This window comes from Ursus americanus, chromosome 14 (genome assembly GCF_024610735.1).
Source record: "Ursus americanus isolate L20-20 chromosome 14, mUrsAme1.1.p, whole genome shotgun sequence".
Lineage (NCBI taxonomy): Eukaryota > Metazoa > Chordata > Mammalia > Carnivora > Ursidae > Ursus > Ursus americanus.
The window spans coordinates 52,804,881-52,829,000 of NC_142140.1; the positions used below are offsets into that span (position 1 = coordinate 52,804,881).

Below are 24,120 nucleotides of genomic sequence, written 5' to 3' on the forward strand. Positions count from 1 at the left end.
AAACTGAGGCATGGGGAACCACTTTTTCAGATCAGTGGCCAAGCCTCTTGTCTCCTAGGAAAAAGCATTACAGACAGAAGCAGGCTGGCTCTTGTAATACGAATAGCTCTTTCCCACTTGCATCTGTTTTTGAGTGGCTTCTTGTACCCTAACCTTTTGGAAGGCTCACATAGCCTTTTCATCTCTCTTTTCAAACGTATATATCATTTTCTGAGTTTGTGCAAGGCCTGGGGGCTTTGCGGATGTACACTTGTAAAAACAGTCTGTTCCAATAGTCCAGAGTAAGACTTCGTGTACCAAACCGGTGGTGTCAGATGGTATTGGTCACATAAGTCATTATACAGAGATCATCTTACTTTAGTCAATTTAAAGTTTGGAAAATTTACTGTTTTAAAAACAGGTATTACATGCATTTAGTAAAACTTCTAAGTAGTACAAAAGGATGTTTGGTGCATTGATCTCCCTTCTCCCTGAACTTCGGTGGGGGGGGGAAGGGGAGGATTTCAGTTTCTTCTATGTTGTTTGAGAGAGAAAATGTATTAGTATACTAGTATAAAATCAGGGTTCTCTAGAGAAACAACCAGTAGACTGTGTATGTGTGTAAGATTAATTTTAAGTAATTGGCTCATGGGCTTAAGGCTGGCAGCTGTGAAACATGCAGGACAGGCCGACAGGCTGGAGACTTAGGGAGGAGCAGATGTAGCTCCAGTCTGAAGGTAGCCTGGAGGCAGAATTTTCCATATATACACATACAGATTTCTTTCCTATGTTTTTCAAATAGTAGAATACTGTGAGGTTCTGTGTAACTTACCCAACTTTCTTTGATGGTAGCTGCTCCTATTAACTGACACAACAGCAAAACCAGGAACTGACATTGGTATAATCTAGACCTTACCAGTTTTCACATGTATGTGTATATACTCAAATGTGTAGAGTACTGCTGTAACCTCCACCTCATACAAGGTACAGATCTATTTTATCACAATATTTTGATCCCTTTTAAACATATATAGATATCCTGGAGATTGCAAATAGCGTGAATGTAGGAATAGGGTGCGCTAGGGTATTCATCCGAGAGGAGCTGGTGTCCATTGAGGCTGTCATTCTTACTTGCTGATGTGACTCTCAGATTACTATTCTGTTTTTTTCTAATGCTGACGAATTCCTGACAGGAGGTGGAGGACCTTTGGTTCTTTTACATAGCGTCACTAGACAAGCTGGTATCTGGACATGTGCTGGACCACCTCCTGGGCCTCTCCTTTATTTTGAGGGCGGTGGGACATCACTACCAGACTGATGGTTGCCCAGATCTTTTCCCCCAAACCCAGATCCTCTGCCATGTTGAACTCCATCAAATGTAGTGAATGCTTTCTCACCCATGCTTTTCATTTTGATCTTCTTTGAAATGAATATTCGTGTCTTCTTCCCTTCTCTCCACACAGGAGGAAAAAAGACGGAGAGTTACATCCAGAGAACAGTAAGAAAAATTAACACGTATTTTCTGTACAACGTGCAATCTTCATTACTGAAATGACTTTTCTGAAGAGTTTTAAGGAGCTTTATTGTGAGTTGCCATGGCGACCATAGATGGCTTAAGAATGCTGAATTTGGGGTCAGATTATTAACCTTCAATTCATGTAGAATTCTCAGTGCAAAGAATGAATTGAGGGCAACTGGCAGTTGTCAGAACCAGATTTAAAGGTCCTGTTAAGTGTTAAAGTAGTATGTGCCTTTCAAGGTTCTGAGATGAAGACTGCTTTCTTGGGTAGGAAGAGAAGGACCTATGAAAACTGCTTGCAGGGGAGGAGCTTGGGTTAGTCACCCTTGGGGTGTGTGCTACTTTGCTTGACAGAGTTGCTAGACCGCTCCCTGCAGAAGAACCGGAAAGAGTAAAACCTGGAACACACATGGAAGAAGAGGAAGAAAGAGATGAAAAAGTAAAGCCTGGTCACATCCAAGTTTGTCGATTGTACTTTTTAATCTTTGAGTCCCCATTTGGTTTTAGGAAGGGGATCACGGGGAGTGGGGAGCCTGTATGAACAAAATGACTTATTCTAATCAAAATGACATTGACTTTAGCCAAAATGCTTTTCAAACTCCCTTGTTTTGTTGTTCACTACCTGGAAGGGGGGTTATATGGGTATGGTGATAAGCACACCAGTGTTGGGCTTGGGGGTCAGCTGGACCCTATTTCATCAATTGCAGAACTTTGGTTTATGCCCTTGCCCATCTGCCTCCTTCATTCACCAAGTCTTTGTGGAAATGTAATTTTCAAACACGTGTGGTGCTGAAATTCTATAGCAGCATCCAGATATAAAGTTGGGGGGGTTTTTTCCTCAAGATTTTATTTATTTTAGAGAGCTTGAGTCGGGGGAGGGGCAGAGGGAGAGAGAGAGAATCTCTCAAGCAGACTTTGCGCTGAGCATGGAGCTTGATGTGGGGCTTGAACTCAGGACCCTGAGATCATGACCTGAGCCAAAATAAAACCAAGAGTTGGACACTCAACTGACTGAGCCACCTGAGCAACCCCCACTTTAAGTTGTGTGGTTTTGGTTTTTGTTTTGGGGGGTTGTAGGTTTTTTTTTGTTTTGTTTTGTTTTGTTTTTTTGTGGGGTTTTTTTGTTTGTTTGGGTTTTTTTGTTTTTGTTTTTGTTTCTAAGAATTTATTTGAGAGAACACGTGAGAGAGCACAAGCAGGTGGAGTGGCAGAAGTAGAAGAGGGAGAAGGAGGCTCCCCGCTGAGCTGAGCAGGGAGTCTGATGTGGGGCTTGATCCCAGGACCCTGGGATCACGACCCGAGCTGAAGACAGATGCCTAACCAACTGAGCTACCAGGCACCCCTAAGTTGTATTCTTAACTGAGGTCGGACCAGATTTCCCCTCCCGCCCCACCCCATCTTCCCCGGACCTACAGTTTTTTTTGTAAAATCAGAGTTTAAGGTTCTGTGAAATAGAGCTGTGCTACCTGAACCCCTTGGAGGGGGTAGGAGAAGGAATGGCGGTTACCATTAGACAGTGTTCCCTGTATGATAAACTGCTAACACTGAGCGATCGTGGGGGATGGAGCAATATCTGGTCCTGTTTTGTGTCCTGTCAAGGCCTCGATTAGAAGTTTCTTACAAACTTGACGAGTTACTGCTGTTATTGGGAACAGAGCTCTTAAAGGATGGGTATACAGTATTGCTCTAGTGGGGGAGCAGCTAAGATGTATGATCATTCTTGAACCATTTGGTCCTTAAAGCTAGCCTTTAACTGATCACCTTTCCTACCCTGATACTAGTTAAAATTAGACAGCAGTTATAGTTAGAACATTCCAAGCTCATTTGAGTACAGGCAGTTGTAGTGGGCTTGTTTGACCACCATCCAAAGGAGCTTTGGGTGGGATTGAAATTCCTTGTCTGTGGTCAGACTCCCAGTATCTCTTTTTGTAGTAGAATGGTCTGCGATGTGTTTCTTAACATCCCCAACCCTTGTGGTCTCTTCACAAAATGTGGAGTTTGAGGCTGAATACAACTCAGTGTTTTCCAGAGGGATGTGTTTAGCTCTTTAAACTCAGGTTCAAAATGATGTGCTGTCAGTGAGCTAGAGCACTTGTTCAGAGGGGGCCATCCTGCTTTGTGCTGTTATTATAGGTTCCTGGTTGTCTGTGAGGTTGTCCACACTTCCCGATGACAGGTGTTAGAGGATTTTGGAGGTAAAACACTGGGATCATAGAACTCTTAGATCCTGCGACTCCTGCCAGCTTACCCCACCAGAAATAAACGCTATCTTGAAGATAGGCGATCTTTACTCCCACCAGCTAGACTATAGGATTACTTTAGGTTTTATTTCCATGGAACACTTACAGAAAGATCAGGGCAGGGCACCTGGGTGGCTCAGTCAGTTAAGTATCCGAGTCTTAGATTCAGCTCAGGTCATGATCTCAGGCTCCTGGCATCGAGCTCCCGTGTTGGGCTCTGTGCTCAGCACAGAGTCTGCTGGAGATTATCTCCCTTTCTCTCTGCTCCTTCCCTGTGTGCTTGCATGTGCTTGCGCACGTGCACACTCTCTCTCTCTCTCAAATAAATAAAATCTTCAAAAAAAAATCAGGTCTAAGTGAAGGAAAACTAACTAGTTTCTTTCTCTCCGCGCCCCCCACCCCCGCCCACCAGGAAGAAAAGAGGCTCAGAAGTCAAACCAAAGAACCGTAAGTATAGTTAACATGCCTTTGTACTTTCTGCTGTGAAACTTAATTGCTAAAATAAGTGCTCTGGTAAAGAGTGGACCGGGCAGGGCATCAGGTGTGTAAGTTATACGTGTGTTTGGGTGGGTCTGCTTGTGGAAGGTCAGACCACCATAGTGAAAGCAGGACTCACTTGACCTCAGCTGATCTGGACCCCAGGCCCTTCCTCAGTGGTGGTCATACAGGAAGCAGTTTGTCAGGTGGTGTTAAAGGGCACTGAATGAGCAGCTGTGTTCCTCACCTACAGCTGCAGAGACACTGTGTAACAAAACTGCCACTAAGGGCCAGTGGCTTAAGACAGCATTTATTTAGCTTTTGAGTCTGCATCTTGGTGACTGTCAGCTGATCTTGGCCAGGCTTGGTGGGTGTGATGCTCCATGACGTGGCCAGCCTGGGTGTGCTTTTGTGGCAGTGGCAGAGTGTGCGGGCAGAGGTGGAAAGCACTTCAAGCCTCTGTTGACATCCAGTTGGCTGAAGTAAATGTTGCGACTGGGCCTTTGTCTCGGGGTGGTCAGAACATCCAGATGGGGTGGCAGGGTCCTGAAGCCAAGATACCATGTGGATAGCTGGCTTTCTATGGTTGCTGGGGCCGACTGCACATCAGACCAGCTCTTGTGAACCTCTACGGGGTGACCTCAGGGCCAGACACTTGTCTTCTTCCACTGCAGGCAGAATTCCCGTCAGGTTACAAGAAATCAGTGGAATCCTGTTGTGTGTTTTTGTTTTAAGCTACTGGTGTGTGTCAGCCACATCTATATGAAATGTTGATGGCATTTCTGAAGATCCTGAGTTCTGAAGTAATAAATGCCTTCCGCGTTTCCTGCAGGGAAGACTTGCCCTTCAGCTGGGAAGGGCAATCCATGCTCTGAGTCCTGGGAGGAGACTCTGTATAGTTATCGCTGGGGCTGCTTGCAATGGCGTCAGGCTCGCTGAGCTGATCGGGGTGGATGTATTTTGTTTTGTGTGACAGAACACCTAAACCGAAGTCTAAGGAGGAGCCAGACAGAGAAGGAAAAACTGGAGTGCAGGCTGAAATGGCTGAAGGAGACGAGAGGGTAAACACTGAATCTTGGTTTCTTAAATGTCACTTTGCTCTTGTTCCCATGTGGTTGAGACACATGGCGTGGGGCAGGACCCTGGGTTCAAATTCTGCCCTACCTACCCATGGGGTGACTGGGAAAGTTACCTAATCCCCCTTGTGGAGGTTGGTGGTTGTCTCTGCATGTCAGTGAACGTTCAGTTGTCTGTTGTCCATCACAGTGGATAGGGCCTGTGTGTGCCTTGATGAAGGCATGTGCATCCAGCTTCTCTAGCTCCTCCGTGAGAAGGCTTGACCTGTGTCCCCTCAGACACATTAGCCACACCTGTGCTGCTTTACTGGCCTCCTGAGTTCTGAGTCTAGGTCTCTCCATCCTGCCAGCCCCCCTCCCTGCCCCATTTCAGCTAAGTGAACACATTTAAACTCTAAAACGTTATACGTGGAGCAGGGCTGGGCCTTCTTAAAAATACAGGATGGCAAGGTCATCTGCAGGGCGGTCCTGCTACCTGAACGCTAGGGGAGGGGGTATCATGCCCTGGGGGCTGCAGCACAGGAAATCTCCAGCTCTTGAAGCAGTGTGGTCCCTTCTAAGAGAAGCTGAACTGGGATAATCAGGATTGTCTCTGTGGTTTGTTTTTGTTTGTTTTGTTTTTGTTTTGTTTTGTTTTTTGTCTGTTGAGATCTAGACAGCAGAGACCAAGGTCACAGACTTGTTGGGTCATGAACTTCCTTACTTCCCACCTGGTTGGCAGTAGGCATCCATTCTCATTCTGTGGCATTTGACCCTTTTGTTGTCACCTCCAGCTTGCTCTGCCGTTGTCTTGTCTCTCACCTTTTCTGTCCAGATACTGGTTATCTTACTAAAGGTGCTTGCCCGGAATCCCTTTCCAGGCCCTCTGGATAGACCTTAATGCTGGTGTCGAAGCACCCATTCCCTGTAGACAGACTGGCAGAAACTTTTGTCTCATGGTAGAAAGGGATGGAGGAATCACACATTTGACCCTTTCTAATATTGTTAGCTTTTCCATTTTAATCCACTAATAGACTTGTTACTCTGTGAAAATGAGTTTAATTTATCAGAGGTATTTTTTGTATGTAAGCTCAGAAGGTACTAGATTGTATATAACAAGGAGTTGGTGACTCTTGGTAATTCTTTTATTGATTTTTTTTCCATACTGGATTGCTGAGTTTTGTCCTTGATTTTTTTTTTTTCCCTGCTGTCCTGATGCCCGTCTATATGAGCTCTTCACTTTTGACCAGATGAGAGAGAGAACTACAGATGTTTTGGCCAACATAAGCTAAATGGCTATAATGTTCCCTTTTACAATGAGCTTTCCTGGGACTGGGTTGGCTAATTATGGCCCAAATCTGGCCCTCTGCTCATTTTTATAAAGTTCTGTTGGAACACAGCTGGGCCTTTTCGCTTCTGTATTGTCTCTGTTTTTATGCTATAATGACGGGGTTGAGTAGTTGCAACACAGATCGTGGGGCTTACAAAATCTGAAAATGTTTGTTTTCTGGCTCTTGATAGAAACTGTTTGCCAACTCCTGATCAGCTTTTGTTTGGAGGGGTTAGAGAATGAGGTTAAAAATTGGAAGTCTCATCTCTACCCTGTAGATTCGCCTGGATTTTCCTGTTCTCCAGTTCCACAGTGCTGTGATCGTTAACTGATACTGTCAGTTTGGTCTTGCTCTTTTCTCAGAAACTAACTTTTCCCCTCTTTCTCTCTCTTCGCCTGCTTCACCCTCTTAGGATGAAAGGAGATCCAGAAGTCAACCCAAAGATCTGTAAGTGGTTGAAATGCTTGTGCCTTTGTGCTGTGCTTTGTGAAATTTTTGTTACTGAAATTATTGTTCTAGAGATCTGTGACTATGTGGAGGTTTACAGGGAGCTGCTGATACTCTTGGAAGATTGGATCCTTTCGGGCAGGGTTGGATAAGAAATTAAACTGGCCCTCATCCTTACGCCTTACCCTCTGCCACTTGGGTAGCCGTCCCATCCCTGCACAATCTCATGTGTCTCTTAGCTCCCAGTGTTTCTTATGTGGCCCACATTGGAGGGGTGACAGGGAGTTTCTGGGGGCCTTCTTCTGGGGTTATTACAACGTAACGATGCTCCTCTTAGAGTCACCATTACAAGGGGCTTTCTTTATTGGATGGGAAGAAAGAATTATTCTGAATATCTTGCTTTTCAATAGGGAGGCATTAATTTGTTTCTTTTTAAGATTTTATTTGAGAGAGAGAACGAAAATGAGAGAGAGAGAACACAAGTTGCGGGGGGAAGGGCAGAAGGAGAAGCAGACTCCCCGCTGAGCTGGGAGCCTGATGCGGGGCTCGATCCCAGGACCCTGAGATCATGAGCTGAGCCAAAGGCAGATAACTTAACTGACTGAGCCACCCAGGTGCCCCAGATTTGTTATTTTCAATATGAGTTCGCAATATGGCTATTCTGAGCAAGTATTTGGCATATATTTGTTTACCTAATAGAGCTGCCAAACGGAGACCTGAAGAGAAAGAACCCGAAAGAGTAAAACCACAAGTTTCTGAGGAAAAAGATGAGGACGAAAAGGTAAGCTCTTGTTTTTTAATCCTACTGTGTTTCCTACATCCCAAAGTGATTTTTTTTTTTGAAGGTAACTTTTTATTATGGAAGCATTCACATACACCCCAAAGTAGGCGGAGTAGGGTAGCAACCCCTTGCATTCTTCTCCACCTGCAACAGCTCTCAGCTCGTGGGCCAGTGTTTGTCAGTCCCTCCCCATTCTCCCAGCCTCCCTCGCCCCTGGATGATGCTGAACAAATCCCAGATGTGTTGCTGAAATATTTACAGAAGAACTACCTGTAAGAGGAAAGGACTTTTTAAATATCACCATGAGGTCACCATTAACACAATATCCAGGTCTAGTCTGTTCAAATTTCCCTGCCTATAAAAAACAGTGGAGATGAATCAGGACCCAGACAAGGTCTGGCTGGTGAATTTGGTTGGTATTTGTCCCGTCTCATCCATAGTTGTTCCCCTTCCTCTTGCAGTTTATGGAGGGAACTGGCTTACCTGTACAGAGTTTCGGGTTTTGGTTTTTTGTTGTTTGCACCTCTCTCTCCAGCCCTGTCTCCTACAGACTGATGGTTAGGTCTGGGAGCTTACCCAGACACCGGTCCCTTGTTCCCAGGGGACCACTGAGGTGGTGCCACGTGCTTCCTGTTGTGTCACACCAGAAGGCACAGTTGTCTGTTCATGGTTTCAAGACTGATCACTGGGCCCAAGTGTTGTTGCCTGATCCATCCTTTATAAAGTCCCTCTCAGCTTTTCACTTGAGGTTTTTAGCAGTTCTTGCTTAAGTCTGCATCAGTGGGAGTTGCAAACTGGTGATAGTCCAGTTCTCTCATTCCTTCATGTACCCAAACTAATTCAAGAAAGAAGTTTCCCCTTTCTTTATGGTAGCCCAAGCAGACTAATATAAAACCATAGTCTGGGTGGTTAAAACAACAGATATTTGTTTTCATAGTTCTGGAGACTCAAAGTCCAGGATCAGAGTGCCAGCAGGGTTAGTTTCTGGGGAGACCTTTCTTCCTGGCTTGCCGATGGCTGCCTTTGCACCATGTCCTCACAGGCTCTTCCCTGTGTGAGTGTGGAGGGAGAGTGGAGCCTGGTGTCCCTTCTTATAAGGACACAGTCCTATTGGATTAGGGCCCACCCTTATGACCACCATTATAACCTTGGTCACCTCCTGAAAAGCCTTTTTTCCAAATACAGCCGCATTCTGGGTTAGGGCTTCAACATGAATTTGGGGGGACTGAATTCATTCCATAGCACCCCTCATCAGTTGTTGACTTATGAGGTACTGCTTGTACAAGAAAGCTAAACTTTTTTTTAATTTTTATTTTTTTTTAAAGATTTTGAGAGCGTGAGCATAAGCGGGGTGGGGGAGGGAGGGGCACAGGGAGAGGGAGAAGCAGATTCCCTGCTGAGCAGGGAGCCCAACATGGGGCTTGATCCCAGGACCCTGAGATCACAACTCGAACCAAAGGCAGCATCTACCTTTGGCTCGGGTTGTGATCTCAGGGTCCTGGGATTGAGCCTCGCATTGGGCTCCCTGCTCTGCGGGGAGCCTGCTTCTCCCTCTCCCGCTCCCCTGGCTTGTGAGTGCTCACTTGCTCGCTTGCATGCTCTCTGTCAAATAAAATCTTTAAAATAAAAAATGGACTCTGTTAGGAGTCTTTTTAAGGAGGGCTTTTGTTATAGGAATTTTGAATATAAGAAGAACGTTACACACCGCAGATAGCTGGGGTCTCACTGGTCCTTTGACTGCCTTCCTCCCTGCCTCTGACTAGGTTTTGTGATAACTGTATATATAAAATTCTGAAGCATTATTCAGATGTAAAATACTTTTGTACCCTTCACTCCTTTTTGTTCTCTTTGTTTAGGAAGAGAAGAGACGCAAAACTACATCCAAAGAACCGTAAGAACTAATTTTTGTCTTGGTAAAAGCAGGTCATATTAAAATTCTTGTTCGAGAAAGTAAGATAAAGAGGTTTTCAGTGAATTGTTGGAGCAGCCTTAGCTGCTTGGGTCTGATTGTATCTGATTGGGTCCGTTCGCTCAGGACCAAAACACTCCCATTCCGCGTGAGGCAGGTCCCCTCCGTGTGGAAGGAGGGGAGGGGACCCACGCCCCACCGCCGAGGCAGCAGCTGGTGCTCATCTGTGTTGGTAGATAAGGCGCGGCTTCGGTAGATTCCTACATGTTCTAAGGATTAAAAAAACCAAACCATCTTTTGCTTTATTCTCAGAACTGAGAAAAAAATGGCTCGAACCAAAACAGTAATGTCCTCCAAGGTAAACCTACAGCTGGGGGCAGAACCGGTGTTACAGCGCTAGTGGGGTTGCCCAGCGCCGGCCCTCTGAGCGCTGTTTGTGTTCCTGCCCCCAGACCAATCTTCTGCGGTGTGTGCAGTGTGGACAGTACCTGGACGATGCCGAACTAAAGTACGAACAGCATCCTCCTGACGCGGTGAGTTCCGGCTCTACTCCCCGCCCTCCATTCCCTGTCCCTGCTGCTGCCTGACGGTCCGATGTCTCCCAGGTGGATGAGCCACAGTTGTTGACAAGTGAGAAACTCTCCATCTTCGATGCCAACGAGTCTGGCTTTGAGAGTTATGAGGCTCTTCCCCAACACAAACTGACCTGCTTCAGGTAATGGATACACTTCTGCTCTTTTGTAATACAGTACTTCCCCGAAGATGCCGAAATTTTTAAGATCCTAGTGAAGTTGTTTGGTTTTGGTTTTGGTTTTCCCCCCTCCCCCTTCCCCTATCCTAGTGAAGTTCTTTAGCGCCTAACCTGTAACATTTCTTAAGTTGCCATCACTTCCTGGATAAGAACCACAAAGATGGTAGGAATGTGATAGAACTCTGCTGTGTGGTTTGTTGAAGCTATACGTTTTTCATCTTCAGTCTGTACGTATCCTGAAGTTCAGTCAGATGAGGGCCAGCCATGTGCTAGGTACTGATCCAGGTGTTCGGGATGGAGCACTGCAGGTCCCTGCTTTCATGGAGGCAGAAGTGGGAGAAAGAATGTGTTTGGAATGGAGGGGAAGTGACTTGGGCAGAGCCCTTAGTGACCTAGAAAATAAGCCGAGGGGATAGCTGGGGAAAGACACCTCCCCCCCCGCCCCCCCCCCCCCCGGTGGAGGGAACCGCAGGTGCAGAGACTCGGAGGTGGACTCCTGTTGGCCGTGGAAGACTCAGGAATGAGGCTGGTGTGGTTGGAGTTGAGAGAGCAGGGGTTCAGGGAGGGGGCGCGATCCTGCAGGGCTTTGAAGGCTGTGGCACTGACCCCTGAGTTTTCTGAGTGATGGTCTTAGCATCTGGACTATGCCTTCGGCAAGGCTCAAACAAACCTTTGAGTGCGCAGAGTCTCCGTGTTGTTACGCGCCCTCTGTCCCTTCAGCTCCAGCCTCACTCTGAGGCTTCACTTTGTGGGAAATGGCTTGACTCCAGGACTAGCCCACGGTTTCTTTAAGGCCTTGGCAGGTGCTTTTGCCCTTTCTGTGGAGAATGGTGGGGGTGGATTGCCTCCGCCACTCCTGCTGTGAGCCTCAGGTGGGCATCACTTCCATAACATCCCAGCCCCACCGCAAGTTAGGGGTTCTCTTGCCCTCAGACAGGAAGCCCAGTATGTATGTTCTGCAGCACATTTCATGCTTCCTGTGGTCGGTGGTTGGCTGTATCTTCCTCTCCAACATGATCAGGATCCTGATCTGGGTCAGGATGCTGTCCATCTACCAGGGATCCTCAAGGCTGGGCCCACACCTCTGCCAGTGAAACATGCTGTGTTGGTACAGCTGACGTGCATGCCCTCCTGTTCTGTCTGCTGTCTCTCAGGACAGAGGCTCGGGAGAGGACCAGCAGCTGGACCCAGGCCTGCCATCGTCAGGAATGTCAGAGCTTTGGGTCTCTTGGCTCCGTCCTTGAGAGGGGGTCTGCTGTAGACTCCTTCCTGTACAGTGGGGAGGTGGCATTAAAGACACACTTCCCAGGGAAAATATGCTTTTTAGCCTTGGGCCATTGGAGTCAGACTACCTGAGTTATTTAGGGACTCTGCTGACCTCTGGTACTTGGGCTGAAAGTGGCAAGTGGAAACAAGTCTAGGGCAGGGTCCATACTATGAACTAGTGGGTCCTGCCCCTGCCTAGAACTTAGAACTTCTCGCTGATATCACCTCTACCTAGAGGGCCCATGGATAGCTTGTCGGGCTGGGCACTATTTCCTCCTCTTCTGTAGGTCCGCAGTATCTTGTTCTCCTTGATAGGTGTCCATGTATCCCACTGGGCTTTAAGTCCTGAGGGCAGAGCTATTACCCATGTCTGTCTATCATGCCTGGCACGTAGTAGGGGAATTCACCTCAAGGTGTTCGTGTTTTCATTTTTTAAGTTCTATGAGACTTCAGGATGAGGATTTCTGGCTTCTAAGGGCCTAGGCTTTGGGATCGTGGTGGAGGGTGGTGTTCTCGAGAGCTGCAGATTATGTGTGGCCTGCCTGGGCCTTTAAGGGGTAAGATGGTACCTCTGGTGCAGAAAGTAGTCTTTGAGGCTGGCAGGAGCAGAAGGAACCCCCCAACACACACACACACACACACACACACACACACACACACACACACACACCCTGATCTCATGTTCTTCTGAAGTTTGGCATTTGATTGGTAGGACTGTGGATGCCTTCAAGCTCAAGATTTAACCCTCCAAGTGAGGCAGAAGTCTGTCCTTCCCATATCTTTGTACAGCTTTTATGCTATTATGTAATAGGCTTTATTAAGCTTTTTTTTTTTTTTTTTGAGGTGAAACTCCTGTAACACTAACCATATATGAAATATCACGAGTAGGTAAATGCAGAGAAACAGAGTGGGAAATTGCCAGGGGCAGGGATGGAATAGGAAGTAGTGTCTGCTTACCAGAGATGAGGTTTTCTCTGGGGCAGTGAAAACATTCTGGAGCTAGATGGAGGCGATGGTTGCATGGCTCTAGGTGGAACGGGGCTGAGAAGCCAGTGTTTCTCTGTTAGCAGTATTCAGCCAAGGAAGATGTAGTTACTATTCCCTTATGAGGTTTCCTGTCCTCCCACCGTAAGACTCACTGATCTCCTGGTGTCACCCCTGTAGACACCTGGGTCTGCAGACATCAAGGTCCTCTTGATGCACAGGTGGGAGAATTGGGTAGAACTGTTGGGGTGAGGACACTGGGCTGATCTAGTGTTCTAGCAGCCGAAAAAGGAGGAGTCTAGGACTTGCTCCTGGTCCCGTCACCTTGGGTCTGAACGGAACTCAGTACTAATACATGCCTTCATGGATCAGCTGGTAATGGCTGTCTGTTGCCTGTCTAGCGTGTACTGTAAGCGCGGTCACCTGTGCCCGATCGACACCGGCCTCATTGAGAAGAACGTTGAACTCTTCTTTTCCGGTTATGCAAAACCAATATATGATGATGACCCATCTCTTGAAGGTAAGTGGGGCGCTCCAGGTTCTGTTTGGGACGAGATCTTAAAAAACTCACCTACAAAGCAGTATTCTTCTGGAACTGCTGCCTCTTCAAGTTGGGACTTAGGCCCGTGCTGTGGACAGCTGTTCGCATACTCCACTGGTTCTGCAGACTGCCCGCTTTGGCTGACCAGAGAAGTCGGCTTGTGGGCGCTCAGTGCCACTGGCCCTTCTGGGGTTTGCTGGGAGTTCTAGCTCTTAGTTCATTTCTTTTCAGGAAACTTTCATTTTCTTCTCTTAGGTGGTGTTAATGGCAAAAATCTTGGCCCCATAAACGAATGGTGGATCACTGGCTTTGATGGAGGTGAAAAGGCGCTCATTGGCTTTAGCACTTGTAAGTATGCGGCCAGTCGGGGACTGTAATGGGATCTGAAGGGGGCCTTTGTTCCTGTCCTCCCTGGGGCTCAGTTGGGCTCTGGTGGGATGCCTCAGGCTCACATGAACAGCAGGTGACTAACTTGTGACTGTGTGGGAGCTAGGTCAGGTTCCAGTGGGATGACTTTTCTAGGGAGTTACAGCTGGCTCTTGAACTGACCCTCCAATTAGAAGAACGAGCAGGTCCTATTCCTGGAGCTCAAACCCAGACTGAATTCCAAAAACAAAGATGAGCCAAAGTAAGGCCACTTGGCCAGTCTCCTATTCTCTAGCTGTCCTCAGATTTTATTTAAGGAATCTCTACACCCAGCGTGGGGCTTGCACTCCTAATCCTGAGATCGAGTTGTGTGCACTACTGAGTGAGCCAGCCAGGCGCCCCCCCCCCGCTTCTCTAACTGTCTTAGACCACTTCTGAATGAGTTAACTCTGAACCTACTTTGCATTTTGTTGACTTTGGCGTATGGAATGACTTAGACTGTTCCAGAGTCTTCATAGACTCATCCCTGTCCTTTGGCCATCATAGCTGCCGTTAGATTCAAACCACTTTTTAAAATTTCTGTTGACTTCAGCTTTTGCCGAATACATTCTGATGGATCCCAATCCAGAGTATGCGCCGCTGTTTAGCGTGATGCAGGAGAAGATCTACATAAGTAAGATTGTGGTTGAGTTCCTGCAGAGCAACCCAGACTCAACCTATGAAGACTTGATCAATAAGATTGAGGTGAGAGGCTCAGGGTCTGTAACCTGGGATTTATGCCTATTTACATGCAGCATAGAAGTTGCTAGAAAACTCATCTAAAATGAGAAACCATTTTTCAGTTTTATTAGAACAGTTTTGCTTGGGGCGCCTGGGTGGCTCATTCGGTTAAGTGTCTGCCTTCAGCTCAGGTCATGATCCCAGGGTCCTGGGATCGAGCCTCGCGTCAAGCTCTCTGCTCAGCGGGAACCTGCTTCTCCCTCTGCCTGCTTGTGCTCTCGCTCTCTCGCTCTGTCAAATAAATAAATAAAGTCTTAAAAAAAGAAGTTTTGCTTAAGCCTAAGAGAAACTTCTGATGTTTTTCTTAAAGACCACTGTACCTCCTTCTGTGCTCAACCTGAATCGATTCACAGAGGATTCTCTCCTTCGACACGCCCAGTTTGTGGTAGAACAAGTAGAGAGTTATGATGAGGCTGGGGACAGTGATGAGCAGCCCATCTTTCTGACCCCTTGCATGAGAGACCTGATCAAGTTGGCTGGGGTCACTCTAGGAAAAAGGTAAGGATGCAGCAGAAGTAAAACTGAAGACATGAGACCAGAGAAGGTAGAGCGTCCTGGGCGCTTCTCCCCAGCCTGCTAACACCATGGAAACCTCTGTCCCAGGCGAGCTGAGAGACGTCGGACCATTGGGCATTCTGCCAAAGAGAAGGACAAAGGCCCCACTAAAGCCACCACTACCAAGCTGGTCTACCAGATCTTTGACACTTTCTTCGCAGAGCAAATCGAAAAGGATGACAGAGAAGACAAGGAGAATGCCTTCAAACGCCGGCGGTGTGGCGTCTGTGAGGTAATCTCACTTGGGCTGGGCTCCATGTGTAATCTGAAGAACTTCTTTCTTCTGGCTTGAGACTCACTGCTCAGATGTCACCCCTAACCCGAAGTCAGTTACCTGGGGGGGGAGATTGCATGCCTCATGGGACAAACAGATTGACCGGACAGCTGTGGAAAGAGGTGTGCTTCGGCACTTCGGTGTTAATGCTCCTGTCACTAGAGAGGCTGACCTCCTGGGTGGCGTCTGTTCTGTGTGGATCGCACTGAGTCGGGCAGCCCGGGTGAGTGCAGAGGAAGGGATCACCCCACAGAGGTGCTGCCGCTTCTGACGGGGAGGACATCTTCCCAGGAACCTTGTCTCCTAGTGTAACTTTCCCAGCATAGTAAGGATGCTATCCAAAATAGATTTGAGGCCTTTTAAAAGCCCTCTCTCCCTGTGAATTCTTATATTTACTTCACTCAGGATTAGGGGGATTAATTTCTCCAGTCACCTAGAGAGGAGATGTTTTGGTGTCTACTGCAGGCCCACCTTGTCTTACTGTACTTCGCACATACTGTGTTTTTTGTCGGGGGGGTGGGGTGTGTTTTTGTTTTTGGGGTTATTTTGCTTCTTACAAACAAGTTCTGTGGCAGCCCTGCATTGAGCAAGTCTTGGTGCCATTTTTCCAGCAGCATTTGCTCAGTCTGAGTCTGTCACACTGTGGTTATTCTTGCAGTCTTTCACTCTTATCATCTGTATGGTGATCTGTGCCCAGTGATTGTAGTTTGCTGAAAGTTCAGATGGTGGTTAGCATATATTTAGCAATAAAGAATTTTTAAAGAACACCTTTTTTTTTTTTAAGACCTAAGTCTATTTTTTAATAACACATTTAATAGACTACAGTGTAGTGTAAACATAACTCTCATCTGCACTGGGAAACCACAAACTTCATTCGACTCCTGTTACTGTGGTGGCCTGGCACTAAGGTCCGCCTGTATTTGACTTTGGACAAAAACTCAAATGCGAAAATACCACAACTTCCTTTAGAACCTGTGTTCACACTGTCTGCTGGACTGTGTTTTCCTTTTGTTTCATTAACAGGAATTCACATGTTCTCACCATTCTTTTGGTTTTATTTTTTTCATCTAGCACATGTATGTGCAATGTTCAGAGCTTCTTAAATACACACAACTGGTATATGCCCCTGTTACGTGTTGATGCGGTTAGATCCAGTTGACTCACTTTGATTATTTAGTCGTATTTCATTCTGGGAATATCCCAGCTTATCCCTCTGTTACAGTGCTGTGGCAGTGTCCTTGAATGAGGTTTCTTGTGACTGTCTCTACATAGAAGCAAAATTGCTGGGGTGTGGGTTATATGTTTAACTTTGGTCTAGAAAACTCCAAAATGCTGGTGCTGGCTTACCCTTTGAGCATTGCAAGCTCTCGTTTCTCTGCACTTGTCCCAACACATGCCCTGCTTTTTAAATTTGCTAACCTAGAGGGTATGAATGGGATCTTGTTCCGAACTTATTTCTCATACTTAACCTAATGAGGCTAAATACAATTTTTTAAAATTGTAATTCACCAAAAAACTGGTTACCAGTAGTTACTAATGGCCATTTCATTCACTTCTTAAAAATTTTTAGGTTTGTCAACAGCCCGAATGTGGACAGTGTAAAGCCTGTAAAGATATGGTTAAGTTTGGTGGTAGCGGACGGAGCAAACAGGCTTGCCAAGAGAGGAGGTAGGTTTGGCTGACGCTCTTCTTGTAGCAGAGGAAAATACCAGCTGATGACAAATGAGCTTTGTACAGGACAGGTGGGCCGAGATTTCCAGAGCAGGCAGCCTTCCCTTGTCTAGCGTTGTCACCAGCCCTGTCCCCATTATCTTACCCAGTAGGTTTTACTTACAAAAGGGGATTTGCTTATAACAAGTAACTTTATAGGTGCCCCAACATGGCCATGAAGGAGGCAGATGACGATGAAGAAGTTGATGACAATATTCCAGAGATGCCATCACCCAAAAAAATGCATCAGGGGAAGAAAAAGAAACAGAACAAGAATCGGATCTCTTGGGTTGGAGACGCTGTCAAGGTAATCCTAGAGCAGATGGTCATCTTATTGCCACACCTCTAACAAAGCAGTTGTCCCCCTGTGTATCACTGCCAAACCTCTTCAGCAGCCTGAGCCCTGGAGCGGAGAAAGCTGCTCATTTGCCTGTGAAAGGAGCAGGGCCAGTGAGAGAAGCCAAGGCCCTTGGCCATGCACCAGAAGTGTGTTGTTGTTGCTGTTGTTGTTGTTTTGTTTTGTTTGCTTGTGTGCCCACGGACTCCATTTTCCTAACATTCCAAAGTGGGCATTTGACACTGACCTAGGGGTGTCGGCTTGTTCTCCTTCAAAGCTTGTTTCAAAGAGAGCCATCATTGCCCCCTCTGGCCTGGGTGTGGGTGTTTTTGCGACACTAGCAGATTGCCTCCCTTAAGTTCTGTGATTGTCTAAGGCACAGCTTTTACCAAAGCTGGAGAGCTTTGCTTTCCTTTAGCATTGCTTCCTTGATGTCTGTAAGCCAAAGATCTGGTCTGTAGCATGAGGCCTACCCCTGCCAGATGCTGCTGTAAGCCTGGATGTGGCTAAACCTTTGTCCTGTGCTGCTGGTCCTCTGGGACAGGAGGATAGGCACATGCACTGTCCGGTGGGTGGAGGGCTGGAGGGAGGTTGGGGCCTTGGGGGCTTCTCGAGGAGGCAACATCTGAGCTGAGACCCAGAAGGTCAGCGAGGAACCAGCCTCACAAAGATGTGGGGGAGAGGCAGGGCCAAGGCTCTCAGGTGGAAACTAGCTTTCCTTGTGGAAGAAGTAGGTCCTTGTAGCTGACAGGAGTTGGGGCTGGGATGTGGCCTTAGGATCTTGGCGTTAGGAGTTGGGACTGGTACTGTTTAGAATCAAATGATGGAATCTGACAGCTGACACTAAAGGGCAGGGCTGACGAGGAGGAAACGTGGTGCTCTTCATGCAGATTTCCAGCTAAGGGAGGTAGATGTTTTCTGTTGTAGCCAGGTTGGTAGAGCCTCGTGACTTAACAAAATTGTTAGGAAATTAGGCTTTTATGCAAAGTAATAGGAACAGGTAGGTCAAGCCGAGACTGGACCTTCAAACCCATCCTCACCTGAAATGAAGCTCTTGTTTTCAGACTGATGGGAAGAAGAATTACTTTAAGAAGGTTTACATCGACTCAGAAACCCTGGAAGTGGGGGACTGTGTCTCTGTTATTCCAGATGACTCTTCAAAACCGCTATATTTAGCAAGGTTTGTATCTTTTCCTTTGTTTGACTTCACACATTCTCTTAGACAACTAGGAGATGCTTATGTACGAAGAGCAGCAGCGGCTCTTTGCTAGGCTAATTGCAAAAATAAAACACAAGTTGCCCTAAGTAAATTCAGTCTAGATTGGCCGAGCAAGTGAGTGGCTTTGTTCGGACTCCAGGGTCACTGCGCTGTGGGAGGACAGCAGCAACGGGCAGATGTTTCACGCCCACTGGTTCTGCGCCGGGACAGACACAGTCCTCGGAGCCACGTCGGACCCCTTGGAGCTGTTCCTGGTCGATGAGTGCGAGGACATGCAGCTTTCGTACATCCATAGCAAGGTGAAGGTTGTCTATAAAGCTCCATCGGAAAACTGGGCCTTGGAGGTGAGTGCCCAGCGCCCCTCGCGTGCCCTTCCCTCCCTGCATGGGGTCATGGCTGACCCCACGTCCTTGTGCTCAAAGGGAGGCATGGATCCTGAGGCTCTGATGGCGGAGGATGATGGAAAGACCTACTTCTACCAGCTGTGGTATGATCAAGACTATGCAAGATTTGAGTCCCCCCCGAAAACCCAGCCAACGGAGGACAACAAGTACAAGTGAGTGCCGGGCCCGGCCAGTGGTGCTCTGGGGCCTGCACGTCTCTGTGCGTCACTCCAGACTCTCCTGTGCTGCTGTCTGGCGGGGTCTCTTTCCCCCACTAATCAAAGACCAGCCTGACTGGGTCGCAGTTGCTTTAAGTGTACGGACGGACTGGGTGCGGACTTACCAGCTTCATCAGAAGCTCTCCCATCCAGGAGCAGGACGAGTGTTTTTGTGTGCTTCTCGGCGTTTGTGCTACAGATCTTGCATGTTTCCTTGTGTTTCTGAGATGTTTCCTTTCATAAGCAATACCTCTGATGCTGCTTTATTCTAACTGGTGAGTGACTGCTTTTAGGGAGGCTTGCTTTTTTAAATTTTCTCTAGGTGTTCAGTGCCCCATGCCTGCCTTTGTAGCCTCTGTACCTCACTTGTTCGGACTCAGTGTAGCACTGGCGTCTCTCAAGCAGCAGCGAGGCTGGTGGGGTGAAGCCTGGGAGGGCTGGCTTACATGCTTCTGGTGTTTCTCCCGTCAGCCTGCGCTGCTGCCGCCTTTTGATCTCCAATGAAGGCCATTTCTAGATCTCCTTTATGGGCTTACTGATGAGAAATAATGTTGAATTTACCAGCTAGCTTTTCAGCCTTTAGAGAGAATGGTATTAGACTCCTTTAATGTCGAGTTCTCACTGAACCACTCTGCCTTCTTGCTTGGGGTGTGTTCTTTACCATATTCTACATTCTATTTGTCTTAGGGGTTTCGTTTTGTTTTTTTGTCTTAGGGTTTTTATATCAAATACTCAAAAGTGGAATTGGCTTGTCATTTTCTTGTGTTAAATATCTTTGGTCCCAAGTAAGTGTTTTCAAAGTGTGAACATAAACTACAGAAAAGCTACTTCTTCAAATATCTGCAGCTGTTTTCTGCTGGTCATCGGAGTCTCTGGATTAGGCCACTGGCTGCTGCTGTAGCTGCTACCAACCAGCTCAAGGCCTTTTGTTTCTGTCCTTCACTCCTTCAGGTTCTGTGTAAGCTGTGCCCGTCTGGCTGAAATGAGGCAAAAAGAAATTCCCAGGGTCCTGGAACAGATCGAGGACCTGGACACCCGGGTTCTCTACAGCTCGGCCACCAAGAACGGCGTCCAGTATCGAGTGGGTGATGGCGTGTACCTCCTCCCCGAGGCCTTCACATTCAAGTGAGTACCCACTTTGCCCAGGTCAGGGCATGAGCTCTGGACCGGTACAGAGTTGGCTTCGAGATGTCCCCGACCCTGGAACCCGAGGACTAGCTGCTGCTGGAACTGTCACCGTAGTATCTGGTGATCAGCGATGGCCAGCCGTCCTGTGTAGAGTGAGTATAGCTCACTGCAGAGTGTAGCCTGAAGAAAGTCCGAGGATGCGCCAGCTAAGGGGGCGCGAGTGCCCGTGGTCGGGCCCTGCCCAGCCGTGAGGCTTTGGGAAGGAGCCCATCTCCGCCCGGTCCCTGTCTGTCCCATGGGAGGACAGTCTCTCCTGTTGGTCTCTTAGGCCAGTGCTTGGCCTAGAGTAAAGACTGAACGAAAAGGAGTTGTGATCCCATTTACCAGGAAGTATCGAGACCTCTTTGCGTATCAGAAGGTTGGGGCTCTTCGGGGACAAATAAAGCCGAGGAATTTCCACACTTGAGCCGGTCTTTGTTCTAAGAACTAGCGTGTGGCTGCATTTACAGCCAGCACTTTCTGAACTTCTCCGTTTCCTGACTTTCAGCTGCGTTTTCCTAAAGTCTCAGTTGGAACCCAGTTTCTACCCTCCATTCAGTTACTGTGAAGTACAGAACACAGAGGGCAGGGCCTTCCGGCCTCGTGCAGTCAATATGTGTAGCCTCCTTATGCCCCGCTGTCCTTGGTGCAGAGGGGAGGGTGCCCAGGTGCTCACTGCATAATACGGCATCCACACAGATGCTCAGAGGCCCCTTTGGAACCTGTCAGACTAAGGGGGCCTGGTGGGAAAGCACAGCAGTGGCCTTCCTGAATGGCAGCCTTGACAGCGTGCAGCCAGATCGGATGACCGGCTGTACCTCAGTAGTCAGGCCAAATTCGGCTTGCCCAGACCACGAGTCTCCACTCTCTGGTTTTCACAGCATCACCTCGGTCAGCACCTTAGTCGGGAGAGCACAGGTTATGCCTTGGGAACAAGCCCTCAAATGGGGGCTTTTCTTCTTGCCCATACTGTGTGTCCATCTTGGTTCAGCAGGGCACTTGGGCAGTTGGGTCACTCAGAGCTGAGCTGGTGGAACCACTGCCTTTTCAAAGTTGCCAGTCTGAGCCAAGGGAAAGCAACCTGGAGGCTCTCCTAGCAGTTTAATGTTCCCGCCCGGAAGTGCTCTCTTGCCATTTCTCATATTCGTGGAGCAGAATGAGTCCCATGCCAGGAAGTACAGTCCTTCCATGTGGCTGGGAGCTGGGCAGATTCAGACAGTGCAAGCAGCTGTGGTAGCCAGCAGTGCACAGATGGACAAGTCTCCTTTTATTTTATTTTTTAAAGATTTTATTTATTTGGGAGCCTGCACGAGGAGGTGAGGCGGTGGAGGCGTAGTTGGGGGGGTGGTGAAGCAGACTCCCCACTGAGCAGGGAGCCCGATGTGGGGCTTGATCCCAGGACCCTGGGATCATGACCTGAGCCGAAGGCAGATGCTTAATCCACTGAGCCACCCAGGCGCCCCAAGAATGCTCATTTTAAACTGTGGGTGAGTCTTAGTATTTCTCTACATCTCAGGACACTTAGCTGCATTAGTTTATAAGGTGTTTGAGTTAAGTAGTACTATTACCGGCTGGTAAGGAAGGCTGAGGTAATTGCTTTTTATGGTTTCATGTTCAGTTACGCATAGCGCTTGCTTCTCCGTAGCATCAAGCTGTCCAGTCCTGTGAAACGCCCGCGCAAGGAGCCTGTGGACGAAGATCTGTATCCAGAACACTACCGGAAATACTCTGATTACATCAAAGGCAGTAACCTGGATGCCCCTGAGCCGTATCGAATTGGCCGAATAAAAGAAATCTTCTGTATCAAGAAGAGCAATGGCAGGCCCAACGAGACCGACATCAAGATCAGAATCAACAAGTTCTACAGGTCAGTGAGGGCCTCTGCTCTTCCAGGAGGCAGCACCCTTCTAGAAGTCGGAAATGGGGTTGTAACAGTGATATTTGAAGACTTTGGTAGAGGTAGCTGTTTTTCTAAGTGTTTCTGATTATCTGGTGGGTGCTGACAGTGACTAAATTATATCTCATAGCCTTGCTTTAGACCTTTGTTTTAAAGTGACAGAGTCTCTCCCCCAAAGAAATCCTTAAGGAGAAGTCGAGCATGTGACAAGTCAGGGGTGGAATGTCCTGGGCTCTGCCATCTATTTAGGGTTGTCAGTTCTGCCCCCTCCCCTGACCCTCCCCATTCTGTCCTGTTCTCCCCAGGTGCCCCATCCTGTTTCTGCGGTTCCCCTCTGTTTCCCAAGTTCTTGGCTTCACTCAGTCTGCTTCTGGGATCCTAGTAACTCGTAGTGGTTAGGAGCTAACCTGAAACTAATCAGAGAGATGGATATAAGGTTGCTTCACTTAACTAATGTATATCAAAGACTTTTTTAAAGTCTGTGTAATAATCATTTGTATTAGCAGAAAAGAAACGAGAAGTCTGGCTAGTATAGGCAAGACAAGGAAGCTCTAGATGCTTAACGAGCAGAAGGCAGCTGTTGTGCGTGGTGAAGCCACCAGGTCCTTTGCTGAGTTCATGGCATAGAATCACACTCGGTTGGTAGTTGGTAGTGCCGGCGAAGGGGGATAGAAATGATGCTGGCCTAACTGGGGGTTGTGGTCTTTACCTGTTGGTTTTCTGAGCACCCCCAGAAATGTGGTGCTGTTTAATTCTTTGTCAGTTAATAACAAAAGAGAATTGCTAACAAAGACGCTTCGGTTTTCAGGCCAGAGAACACCCACAAGTCTACCCCAGCGAGTTACCATGCGGACATCAACCTGCTTTACTGGAGCGATGAGGAGGTGGTGGTGGACTTCAAGGCCGTGCAGGGCCGCTGTACTGTGGAGTATGGGGAGGACCTGCCTGGGTGCCTCCAGGACTTCTCCGCTGGGGGGCCGGACCGCTTCTACTTCCTTGAGGTGGTACCCTGGACTTACTGGAGGGAGGGGCTTCAGGTCAAGGTCCCAGCCCCCAAGAAAGTAGTGGAATGAACTACCCAGGGTATGAATCTATGGTATTCAAGTTCTTCTGGAACTTAACACTTTTTTAAGCCAGAAGTAACATTTGAGAGTCCTTATGCACCTACAGTTTATTTGGAGACTATTAGGTGGCCTCTGCTAGCCCTACCAGTGCCTTAATGTGAGTTAGGGAAAGGTGCCGCTTTCCCTGGCGGACTCAGCCCTGCCCCTCCTCCGCTTCACCCAGGCATCTGTGGCCAGGTGAGGTCTCTACAGCTGAGCACTGGTGACTGAGAAAGGATCTGGGAGTCTGTCCATTAAGCTAATCGCTTTTAAATTGTTTGAGCGTGGCTTTTCCTGTGTTAGCTCATCTGAAGTTGATACACACCTGTGTTTCCCCCAGGTTGCACTGTGGGTGGCCCAGTGATCACTTTGCCTGTTCTTAGAATGAGTAGTCCAGGTACTTAGAATAGCAGAAATTCCAGTGTTGGCCACATAAAATATTTGTATCCTAGAACTCCCCTCCCCCCCACCGCCGTTTCCATCATAATAAAATCGAAGTATTCTTATTGATGGCTAATTGCTTATGGCCATATAATTATGTGGATCTTTATCAGATTAACTTAAATTCCCTTTGTTAGAAAAGGGACCAGTGTGTTTCTCTGCCAGACTGTTGTGGTTTTCCTTCTTAGGCCTATAATGCCAAGAACAAAAGCTTTGAAGATCCTCCAAACCATGCCCGTAGCCCTGGAAATAAAGGAAAAGGGAAGGGTAAAGGTATGTCATTATTCCACACGGTTCCCTTCAAGTCTGTCTTACGTAAGTCAGGGACTGCTGAATCATTTGGTGTGAAAATACAGCTTCTGATGTTACCTCCTTCTTCACTGTGAATTC

The 24,120-nt window shown here is 47.6% G+C and overlaps 1 protein-coding gene across 4 annotated transcripts in view; it reads left to right on the forward strand.

Annotated features, from left to right (window-relative positions):
• DNMT1 (DNA methyltransferase 1) overlaps positions 1-24,120 on the forward strand; it is a 42,538-nt gene that overhangs the window by 12,271 nt on the left and 6,147 nt on the right. For 3 of the 4 annotated variants that reach the window (XM_045774288.2, XM_045774290.2, XM_087867287.1), the window contains 24 exons: positions 1,443-1,477; positions 1,853-1,958; positions 4,151-4,185; positions 5,192-5,276; positions 7,014-7,048; positions 7,748-7,829; positions 9,686-9,720; positions 10,051-10,096; positions 10,191-10,271; positions 10,344-10,453; positions 13,141-13,259; positions 13,536-13,628; positions 14,239-14,390; positions 14,737-14,924; positions 15,030-15,213; positions 16,826-16,923; positions 17,125-17,272; positions 18,367-18,482; positions 18,661-18,865; positions 18,944-19,077; positions 20,074-20,247; positions 21,935-22,156; positions 22,995-23,187; positions 23,919-24,003. In XM_045774288.2, the coding sequence (XP_045630244.2) occupies positions 1,443-1,477; positions 1,853-1,958; positions 4,151-4,185; positions 5,192-5,276; positions 7,014-7,048; positions 7,748-7,829; positions 9,686-9,720; positions 10,051-10,096; positions 10,191-10,271; positions 10,344-10,453; positions 13,141-13,259; positions 13,536-13,628; positions 14,239-14,390; positions 14,737-14,924; positions 15,030-15,213; positions 16,826-16,923; positions 17,125-17,272; positions 18,367-18,482; positions 18,661-18,865; positions 18,944-19,077; positions 20,074-20,247; positions 21,935-22,156; positions 22,995-23,187; positions 23,919-24,003 (2,761 nt within the window). The remainder of the gene's footprint in view (positions 1-1,442; positions 1,478-1,852; positions 1,959-4,150; positions 4,186-5,191; positions 5,277-7,013; positions 7,049-7,747; positions 7,830-9,685; positions 9,721-10,050; positions 10,097-10,190; positions 10,272-10,343; positions 10,454-13,140; positions 13,260-13,535; positions 13,629-14,238; positions 14,391-14,736; positions 14,925-15,029; positions 15,214-16,825; positions 16,924-17,124; positions 17,273-18,366; positions 18,483-18,660; positions 18,866-18,943; positions 19,078-20,073; positions 20,248-21,934; positions 22,157-22,994; positions 23,188-23,918; positions 24,004-24,120) is intronic. The other variant, XM_045774289.2, reaches the window with a different exon arrangement.